Source organism: Diabrotica undecimpunctata, chromosome 3, assembly GCF_040954645.1.
Source record: "Diabrotica undecimpunctata isolate CICGRU chromosome 3, icDiaUnde3, whole genome shotgun sequence".
NCBI lineage: Eukaryota > Metazoa > Arthropoda > Insecta > Coleoptera > Chrysomelidae > Diabrotica > Diabrotica undecimpunctata.
The window spans coordinates 62940535-62952549 of record NC_092805.1 but is presented as its reverse complement, the minus strand read 5'-3'; the positions used below and the strand labels follow the sequence as shown (position 1 = coordinate 62952549).

General features: G+C 31.4%; 1 protein-coding gene across 1 annotated transcript in view; it reads left to right on the top strand.

The window, feature by feature from the left end:
- The window catches only part of LOC140435622 (inactivation-no-after-potential D protein-like), a 162155-nt gene that overhangs the window by 54512 nt on the left and 95628 nt on the right, over nucleotides 1-12015 (top strand). The window contains exon 6 of the mRNA XM_072524360.1: nucleotides 6447-6534. Coding sequence (XP_072380461.1) covers nucleotides 6447-6534 — 88 coding nt within the window. The remainder of the gene's footprint in view (nucleotides 1-6446; nucleotides 6535-12015) is intronic.

The window sequence follows — 12015 nt, the reverse complement described above, 5'->3', positions numbered from 1 at the left end:
ACCTATTTTTCAATAACCCGAAAAGTATTGACTTAGTGAAAAAACTCTATAGAACAAAAGTTGCTTAGAATTACTGATTTTAGGCACTTCCGAACTTATCTTGAACATATATTTTTTCACTCCTGAGAAGGTGTGATACTGAACCATAGTGCAAAAGCATCATCTTTTTTTCTTTGACATCTTGCCTAGGCGTAAGCCAAATTTTATGTAAGTAAATCCAAGCGATTCTTTAACATTAGGAGGTTTTGCAATATTTTACCGTGAGTGAATAAACTAAATCTTCAAATAAATTCTGTATATTAGCTTGAAATATTTTAGTTTGCATCAATTCTGGAAATTAATTTGTTTGAAAAGTTACAAAAAAGTAATTTAAATGAGATGTAATTTATCACTGCTAATTTTATTATGTATTTTATATTTTGTTATTTTTTGTATTGTATTGATAAATAAATAATTTTTATAAAACCTCTACTGTTTTCATTAATCAATTTTTAGCGTTTTTTCTGAAGTAAAATCGAAATTCAATAATATAAATTACAAGCACGTTAAAATTATTTGTGAAAATGCTGAATGTCATCTTTATATTGTCGTCTATTGCACTAGACAATGGCCGGAACAGGCAACTCAAATTTATTTTTCAATCTTGGCAAATATTTCAATAATGTCGCCACCATACAGTCAGGTAGTACTTAGGCGTGAGGGGCCAAGAGGTGGAAGTGGGCGGAGTTTAACACTGAATTCGTTTTTACCTAAGAGTGAGGTATCTATGGGTGGTTTATAATCAATGCCTTGATGTTGTCATGTTTGGACTTCAAAGTCACTGCTTTTTTACGTGATAGTTCGTCGGTTTACAATGGGTTCCCTTGCAACCACTTTAATAATGTTACCTAAAGTTAAAATTAAACTAAATTATTATTTTTCTGTTGGAAGAGTGATCTTGTGGTCTTATTAGTTTCTCGGCAAATACTTATATTTTACATAAGTTTTTTACATACTTTTTTTTAATTAACTGTATAATAACCACATGGTTCTTTTACTGTTCTAAGTTTGTGTTCAATTGCAAACTGTAGTTAGTTTCAATTGATTGTTTATACAACCTAACTATTTAATGTCTAATATCTTAAGCTTCTTTATATTTTATACCATTGACTGCTACATGTCTTTTTGAGGTAACATGATTGTATTGACCTCTCTATGGATGTTTGGTTTTTCAAATTATTCCTTTTTAGATGAACTGATGATGCTTTCTGATTAGATAGCAAAACTTCTTCAAATAAATAGATGAAGTAGCCACCTTCTTTGTCTTTTTTCTCCACCTTCTGACCGAAAAACTTACCACTCTCCGAGTGATCCTTAATATATATATATATATATATATATATATATATATATATATATATATATATATATATATATATATATATATATGTTAGCTGACCCTGCGAAATTCATAACACCTTAAATAACGTGTCAAAAGTTCAATAAGTTCCCATGAGGAGTACCAGAAATCTGTGGGTAATGTAATCAATCCGGTGGACGTGCCAATAATGATATTAACCATATCCAATGTCTAATGCTGCATCGAAAACACAAATAGAGTGTCCAATTTCAATTTATTTTGTTTTATTTAATTGAATTGAATTAATTTTGACTAAATTTAAATTTGAATTTAAATGGTATGTCTCCAAACAAGAAAAAAACAATATAGGTATATAGATAAAAGGCCGTAAAAATACGTATTTCTGACCATTTGGTCTTCAGTACGGTGCAGCCAAAATAGAAAAGGAGCATGTTAACTTGGGAAATGATCACTACAGACCACTGCGACCATTTTGTGGTAATAAAGTTAGAAGACTCTGAAGACTCAGAACAACATCTAACACATCCACGGAAGAAGCTACAACTACCTAAGGAAAGGAGTGCCAAACGTTCAAAACGTTAAAAAAATACAAATCGAATGGAATTGGGAAAATGATAAGGATGAATTTAGGGCAAAATTTAATTAATAAACTGTGCTCGATATCTGCCTTTCAGTTGATTAAAGTTCATTTATTCGAGCATTCAACCTTATATCACTGAAATGATAATTGTAAACGTCGCTACTACGCTAGATGCATAAACAACTTTGTAGAGTTTTCGAAGTGGGAAGGCTTATTGTGTGAGAAAAACAGGAGACCGGCTTTGTTCTCATGCCTACTACGTGCTGTTTACTGGGCGAGAAGTGACCAGTAATTTATCAGTTATCAACCAGGGTTCAAATGATTAAATTACTAATATGGCTATTAAAATATAGGGGTTAGTGATAGAAGGGTAAAAATTAAGAGTTGTATTGTTTAATGCTACATTAAATAAAAAAATAAAAATAAAAAATTGTATCCAAAAAGTAAAACAAAATATTTAGAGTGAACCTCTTTGATTTGAGGGATTGATTTGATTTGGGGAGCCTCTTTGGCTCTGAGATATATTTCTAGGAAGTGGAGAGAGGTACGTGTGGTCTTCATACGAAAACCAGGTAGGATGGACTACACCCTAGCAAAGGCTTTCCCAATTAGCCTAACATTCTGTCTCTTGAAAGCGATGGAAAGGCTATGCGAGAGGTATATAAGGAATGAAGTTCTGGTTCATAATCCACTTCACCCAAATCAGCATGCATATACTTCGGGAAGATCTACCGAATCTGCACTGCATCATGTAGTGGGAAGAATTGAAAGATCGCTGGACAATAAAGAATCCACACCACACCCAGATAAAACCACATTCCCAACCATCACCCAACAGCTCAACGTCAGGAATGTTTCCTTGGCGTAAGCGAATGGATATTCAGAATGCTCTCTAATAGAGCAATAAGCATAAATGTAGAAGACGTTTCTGTTAGAGGCATGGTTACTAGGGGGTGTCTACAAGGAGGGGTGCTATCACCACTCCTCTGGAACATAGTTCTAGACACCCTGGTTGACCAACTCAGCAGCAACAGGTTCTACACAATAGCTTATGCAGACGATATTGCTATCCTGCAAAACGGTAAGTTTAAAAACACACTATGTGAGAGATTACAAAATCCTCTCAGACTAATAGAAACATGGTGTAAGGAACACTCACTATCTATAAATCCTAAGACGACAGAGTTGTTCCTTTTTACCAGAAAGAGAAGAATCACGGGCTTAATATCCCAAGGATTCTAAACTACAGTCTAAACTTTTCTCACGAGGTTTACTCAAAAACTCATTTTCGGTTCTCCTTTTCCTTTGCAGTTTTCTGACAACCAAAATTTTCATAACAATGAGGTCCGACAATTGACATTGACACATAACACATCAGTGATATCATCTAAAATAACTTATGGTTGCTTATCCTACATTCCAATTCTGACACCGAAGCTAATGAACATCTTCAAAAATGTTAGTGGTTTAAAAATTACAACCAAAAATGTGAAAACGGTATCGAAGTTATACAAAAAAAACAAAAGATCCTTTTACAATACAGGAGTCATCGAATGTTGTTTATTCTATACCCTGTACCAATTGTAACAAAATATACGTAGGAGAATCATCTCGTAATTTTCACAGTAGGGTGATCTCACATCGTAGTGATATAAAAACAAAAAAAAATACCATTCAAAACGTGTTTTCTTGGAAATGTGTTCCATAAAATCTAATACATCTTGCATCAATAAGAAGTCTGACATAGATAAACTGAGCAACATTTATTGTTACTTACTGGAAAAACATCCAAAATAAAATAAATACTTACCTGTACATAAATTAATTTATATGCATCACATGTTGCATACCATTAAGACAGGTTTAAAAATTAAAAAGTAAAATCACCCAAAGATGGGCCTCTAGTATTTCTTAAAAAGAAATATAATATTAATTAAACCTAATTAGTTTGTAATCATAGGGTTTTTTTCTTTCTGTTCTCTATGTGTCAGAGTTAAAACACACCAGTAAAAGATGCCATAAACTAAGTTTTACTATCTTTACCTAAATTTAAAAAAAAATTAGAATGTATTTTGTCCATTATTTTATATTTTATATGTTGTGTTATTAATGTTGAGTGTCAATGCTTTAACAAATAATCTCAACGACTAGTAAGTTGCACTGAAGAATTGTGATATTTTATAAATATTTACATATTTTTCTTATTACAGTGTCATGAAAAAGGAAAAAAACCATTCCGAAAGCTAGACAAAAAGTCAAAAGAGTGTTTCATTAACATCCCGGCCAATTTTTTGACTCCAACCCTAATAAACTGTGTTGTTTGTATATATATATATATATATATATATATATATATATATATATATATATATATATATATATATATATACATATCCTCTTCTGCATCCCTTCGGCGTTCCCTCTTTCTTCACAATTTACATAATTTTCTCCGTAACTATTAGATGCATAAACATCGTGTGATATCGTAATACAATTTTATTAGTATATTAGATTTTTTAAACAAGATTGCTTGAGATTTCTTACTTCAGGGCTGTCGTTTTACGTTGGGATTTGTTGTGGTGGAATAAAAACCATTTATTATTATTCTTTGTATCACTGAATCTTGTGATGTTTTTAAAGAGACCGTAGTTCAATCTTTATTTTGTATTCAACATTGATCATTAATAAATAAAAACACTTTCCTGACGAAAAAGTTAATTTGATAGTTTTATTAAAATTACATAATATAATAGTTAAACATGCTAAACATATCTTCTATTTAGAGCTGCACTCTATTTAATGAATTGTAGTAATCTTGTAACATAATTCGATAATAAAATATGTAGCGTGCCCATTTTATATTATAAAATTAAGACTCGAGTGGATAAAGGAGGTAACTAACAAAATTATGCAATGGAGAAAAAGCAGATTAAAGCAGCTATAATTTTTAAACATGTTGAAGTTGTGTTATTTGTGCGTGTATATTTAATTGTGCATTTTGTTTTAAACTTTTTCGGTGAGTAGATAGTAATGTTCCATTTTATTTGTGCAACTTTGTTAATTCGCTTTTTATTTTAAAAACCCAAAATTTTTATAATAACTACACTTACCTCCTTTATCCATTGAAATATTTTTGCAATAACTACTAATTATTTAAAAAAAGGTGTTAAGTATCGCCAGAGTGGACGAAGCACAGCGAAGATTGTCTCTCTGGCTGGCCAATTACAAAGGTTCTTATTAACTGCAATTATATTGGCCCTCCGACGGAAGATCGTTGCGAACATGCAACAAAGAAAAATTCATAAAAAGCATCGTCAGCGTACCTTCCGATCGGAATCAAGCTAGTCTGAATCTTGATACCGTTAAGACCTATTTTGGCTAAGTAGCCCATTTCAAGAAACCTCTGCGTTTTATTCCTCATCTAAACGCAACCTCATCGAACTACGAAAAGTTTGCCATGAAGAGGGTTCTACAGCTCTTTTAAAGTGTTTTGATAAACGCGAGGTCTAAAGACTGCGATATTATCAAACAATAAAAAGTGTAGGAAACCGGCGCGTGTGACTGTTCGACTATCTTTTTCTAAACAGCTCGAAGAGAACACGCACTGGTCAGGGAGATATTGATCTTCGAAATAGACAAAAGTCAGATCGACTTAAAACGGTTAGGAGTAAATAGAAGCCCGAGAGGTCTTAGAATTACTCCTCAATCGGCAGACAAGCTGAAGCAGCACTTCATTGCCAAACGATTCGATGGGAATTATTAAAGATCCCTACGGGCGTTAGAATCTATATATATATATATATATATATATATATATATATATATATATATTTGTTATAAATATGTGAAAATAGTCACCTTGAACTACTCGAGTGAACTTGTTGTTCACTCAACATTTAAGTTTCTTGCTAATAACATATTTGTATTATAATTTTATTTGCTTCATTTTATCGTAGAACAAAGTGTAACTTTTAATTGTGAAATAAATCTTTTTTACACAATCAATCAAAAAGTTAGTGATTTAACATATATATATATATATATATATATATATATATATATACATATATATATATATATACATATATATAAATATATATATATATATATTTATATATATATATATATATATATATATATATATATATATATATATATATATATATATATATATATATAATAATAAATCATTTATTTAGATATGCCAAAAAAATTTAAATTTTCATTCTTATAGTTGTAAGTATTAAAATATTCATTTTGTTTACATATAATCATTAATTATTCTAATAAATTTACAGTTTTCTCCTGAAGAAGTCACAAAATCGTGACGAAATATTGAGACTGAACAAATAGAGTTTTATTTCCTGACCGATTGCTGATACTATAAATCAATATTTAAATCAGATATATATATATATATATATATATATATATATATATATATATATATATATATATATATACATATATATATATATACATATATATATATATATACTTTTTTAGATCGATAGGGCCAGTGCTGGAAACGTTAAAAGAACTCAGGATGAGATGCTGAATGATTCGGAAGAAGATTTGTTTGGATATACAATGGGTAAGTTGACAAAAAAAATGTTTTCGTAAATTCTTGTAAAATAAAGGTACCTCAAGGTTTGAGGTATCTCAAACATTAACTCCATTAACTTAATAACTGACTTGTTGTTTTTTCAATAATAGAGATTTGCAGATTTAAAGGGAAATAAAATTTTTTATCATTTAAACAGATTCAATTTTAATTAAAGATTCATTAGCAAGATACTAGGTATTATTATAACAACTTTAAAAATTTTTTATAATTTTTAATAATTACATGAGTCGCGGAACACACCAATACTATGTCATGTTTAGCTGTCTACTTAAATTATTATCCTGTCACCTCTGTGCCAGTTGGTCTGTGTCGTCTTAACTGACAAGAACCACGTATTAAAAACCGAGCAGAGAGCCATGTAGTTCCTCAAGTAATAATTTATCCATTGTCATCGACCTAGAGTCAACACATAATTTAAGTTTGGAAAGATGTAACCCATATATGGGTTATCTAATTTCATTGTTAGCTTCAAGTACATAAGGCACTGAAGATGATCTGATTAGATCGAAAACGATATGCTGCTATGATGTTTATTTTATATACCTAAATACAATGGTGAAGTGTTTTAACTTCTGTATGTTTTTTTAAACGATGGTATAGGCCAACTACTGGGATTTTCCGAATAATTTTATTTTAGGGTAAATTAAATTCGGACCAGGTTTTTATTTTAAGCAGATCAGAAGTTATAGTTGCATGAAGAGTTGCAATAATAAGGTAATACTGGTATCATCAGCAAAAAGAAAAGTTTTTCCATCGATTTTTAAACTAGTGTTGTCATTTATAAAGATAAGGAAAAGTAAAGGACTCAATACTGAACCTTGTGGTACTCCACATACAATGCTTTTGTGACTATAGTCAGTATCATTTTCTACCTAAATGTTTTCTATTCCCCAAGTAAGATTAGATTTTTTTATGGATAGTTCATCAGTACTACAGGAAGATTTGCTTTTGATACTATTGATAGTTTAGATCAGTACGTTTTTTGAATTGGGACAAGGGCGGCCCGTCAGGGTAGGCAAGGTAGGCGCCGCCTACCCTGTTCAACTATTCAAATGTACAATAATAGATTATTTATTAATATAAATTTCTTAATTCAAAATTGTGATTTATAAATTTTTGACTTAATACCTATTTAAAATAAAAAAACCATTTTTTTATATTCCCCTCGAAGTTAAATATTTTCCTCGTAGTACTAAGGCACGTCAAATCTGCGCCTGAAAATGAAATAAGACGTATATATGTCTCTCTGTCTTACAAGCCTCTGCTTAGGTACAAGCAGCGCATCTAACAAGCTGTGAATTGTGAATAGTTTAGTGTTTAGTGGTTAAGGTGACTGATCCGGTCGCCTTCGAAGAGTTTCGGAGAGTTGATGAATCTTCGAAAGCACATTTAAACCATTGCTTAGGTTTAAAAATTAGATTAAAAAATATTAGTTTTATCCATTAAGTTATAAAGAAGTTAAAAAAAAAATAGAATTTTATGATCATATTTAATTGGAGTTACGATTATTTTAGCAAAACAAGAACTTGCATTTCGTGGTCGGGATGAAAGCCATAATTCTTCAAATATGAATAATTTTAAAGAATTTTTAATTTAACAGTTAAACGCGATCAGGAATCCAGAATTATATTAAAAAAAATAGAAGGGATGTTCATAGGTTTGTCAAAAACAATTCAAAACGATTTAACAGATTGTCTTGCTGATTATATTAAAAATAAAATTTCAGGAGAAATTAATGAATCTCAGTTTTTTTCTATATTAGCGGACGATACTACTGATATTACCGAAAAATCACAGTGTTTTACAGAAAAATTAAATAGTTTCCTTCTCCAAATGCAATAATGGAATAAGGAAACTCGATATTAGGGAGACGCGAGATCGAGTGACGACTTGGCGGATGAGCCGGGGGTGGCAAGGAAGGGTTCTTCCCGAATCTACTTGTGGCACTCTAGTTTTCAGATGAATAGTGTCATGGTCGATTTGGAAAGACCAGGATTGTGCCGGGGTTATGTATGTCATTGCGCTGAACACAATATGTACATTAACACGCGAACTGTTTCACTTCCGAGTTTTTTCAAGAAATAGGTCCTTCAAATCTGCTTTTTTAAAGGTACGTAGGACCTATACCCAAGAAAAATGAAAAGGGAGATAGGAAATGGATTCTTGTTGTCGCAAAACAGTTGATGTTATATTTTTACTCACATTAACGAAGTATTCATTAAGATTTTCAGAGTTTGGAAGAGAAAATGTTTGAGCTGTCTTAGTTTTATTTTAAAGATCGTTTATTATGGACAAAGTTTCTTTTACAACACTTTTAGAGGTTGCCAGACGATTTTAATATTACGCTATTTATCTGCTTTGATAGGTTTTAGATAGGCTACCCTGTACTTGGTGATATATTCAGTGACAGAGGTATTGGTATTAAATTTCTTGATATACAGTAGTGAACGCATATTCTTGGCGATATGCGGATACCTTTAGTAGTCCAGAGTTTGTGATGTTTTGGCTTAATTGTAATTAAAGGAAATGCCTTATTAAAAATACAGACAAGCCTATCTAAAAAAATCACTAAAGTTATAGTCCACTTTCACAGAAGGGAAGTGCCATCCAGAAGTCAAGCATAAATTTTGGAATTTCTGAGCGGAAAAAATCTTACCTAAACGTCGGGTTTCTTGAGAGTGTTAAACTTGGTATATACTGCTTCTTGATCAGATAGTCCTGCTTTAATAATTATAGAGCGTACATCAAGTGGTGAAAAATCTGAAACAATACAATCAGTTATGGTTGATGCTGTTTTAGTAATTCTTGTAGGAGAATTACAGTGCATTGTGAGACCATACGATTCACATATATTGATCAAAGACAGTTGGGTTGCACAAGCAGTAGTGTAATTAATATTGAAGTCACTGCATAGAATTTTTTTGTTTTTATTGGGCAGGTCATCTTGTAACACTTGCCGTGCTACAATGATATATACAAGCCAGAATCGCTCACTGTCGAAGAGAATTGGGCGGGGTTTTCTTAAACATATAGAAACTATATCGTATCTTAAATTCAAGCACAATTAGATAATATGAAATTATAATTTATTATTGGACGCCACCCCTGGTTTATCCTCGAAGGGGAAGAGCAAAAAAAAAATTAAGATTTATTGAAAGTTTACAAGAAAACTATTCTTTATTATTTCTTAGTAATGAACAAAAAGAAAACATTAAAAGTTACGTCATCCCAAAGGGATTCCAAAATATTATTTTATGTTAACATTATCATAAACAAAAAATCTTTATATCGTATTAAATTAAGAATTGGTTATAAAGAAAATGAATGTATATATATATTAACCCCAAATTTCGAAATTTGTTTACATTGAAAATAATATAGTTATTTATCAACTAGGAACAATGAAGAAAATAAACCTTTAAATTAAATTAGAACACTTCATTATATTTTCATTTTTTTTGAGTTCATAATCATTTCTGTTGTCTTGAAAGTAGGTATAATAAAAATTGGTACAACCTTAATCTGCTCTGTTTCTCTTCTTATTTAATCAGTCACCAAATAAACCATTGATTCAGCTACGTACTATATCAAATCACCACCATCCTAGATAAGAGGGGTTAGGGATTCCATAAAAAGATACTGCTACTGGGCCATGATCTGGAATAACTCCATAGCAATACTATCTTGCGACGAGTATTAGAAATATAATATCAGCATCTCCAATAAGGGTCTAAAAAAATAAATATCTATCTAAAATATGGACAAGAAATGGATTTATTAGCTCACCTCTGAATTGAGACCCACTTTGGAAACACGTCTTAACGGTTGGACGGTCTTAACAGAAAGGAGCGAAACGCTATTCTTGCGCTCTCTGGAAATTGGGCGTGAGTGACAAGTTGATGAATAGGCTCATCTACCGGAGATATTTGGGAATTACAGAAGAATCCTTGAGTCGGCTACAAGTAGGTACATGACAGATAGATGGGGTTAGAAGTTTTATTTAAAAAAAAATAATCGAAATATATAATGAGTTTCTTTTAAATCTTTTGAAACGGTTACACAGCCCTCCCCACGATTTCAACTGGGTACCAGCGTGGAATCGGACTAGGCATGGTGGCACACCATACTAACCTTTTCAAAAGTGGAAATAGATATACGGAGAGGTAAGACAAACAGAATGGACAAATGTAGCTACAATCTGGACTCACAGAATCCTTCTTTCACAACTCACGTGGGAACAACTCAAAGATTTCAGTACAAAGCGAAACAGAACGCATAGAATATTTATGACTCAACTATAAAAATGTAAACAAAAAAAAATGCATTCTCACTCTCAATATGCATAGGGTATTTCACCTATAACCAATATCATGAACAAAGCGGAATAAAACAAAACATATCTACAAATCATTATTTGAGACCAAATGCTCGCATTAAATTGAAATAATATAATTAAGATATTACCATTTGAAATTTCATAAGTAATATAAAGAAAAACATACTAGTGTTGTCACCAAGATACAAAACAGATAATTTACTGCGTAGTCGTTATGAGACCTAACACAATAAAACACAAAAAAAATAATGTTATCGTTTGTTCGGAAGCGTAGAGTCTTTCATCTATGACTTAATCCACGAATAACATAAGAATAATAATACAATCGTATCATTAACGCCATAAGATACAAAATACAAATGTGTCATCGTTTGTTCGGAAGCATAGAGTCTTTCATCTATGACTTAATCCACGAATAACATAAGGTAATAACGCAGCGCGTCATTATAGACACATTTAGAAATACACAAATAAAAGGAAAGAGTTACTAATAGTTCAAAATTGGGTACATTAAAGTTCTACAAAGACAAGCCTTAATAAATTTACTGGGAAAGGTAGACATCAGAATTTCTGTAAGACACATCTATATTTAGAAACAAAAAAAAGGCTGATGTTTAGTTATTAGTATGACAACTAGAATTTGGGATAACTAACGTGTATCATCCGCCTATAATAGGGACAACATCGGTAGGTCAACTTCGGGTAGGGTTAACTAAACAAGTATTGGAGAACTAAAAAAGTTTCCTGACGCGGGAGGCTGTTATTCTAGATTTATTACTGAAATAAAATTATGAATGGCTTATCATTCCGACGAGTCAACTAGCGGGAATCCGCTTACTTCATCCCTAGCCTTCCTCAGTGTCTGGCCATTCAGAATATAGGATGTTAGACAGCAATAATCTTTTCAAACATTATTTTGGGGGGTTTCGAATAGAGAGTCGAAATTCAAAGGTCTGCACACTAAGAGTAAAACTTAGGCAAAATGAACAGATACTATAATGAACTATCATTGGTAACTAGACAGAGGAATCTTGATATCTTTGGTATAGATACCAAAAAAATTACTTGGATTTATAAATCCGTAAAATAAGATAAATTGAATTTTGTATCCA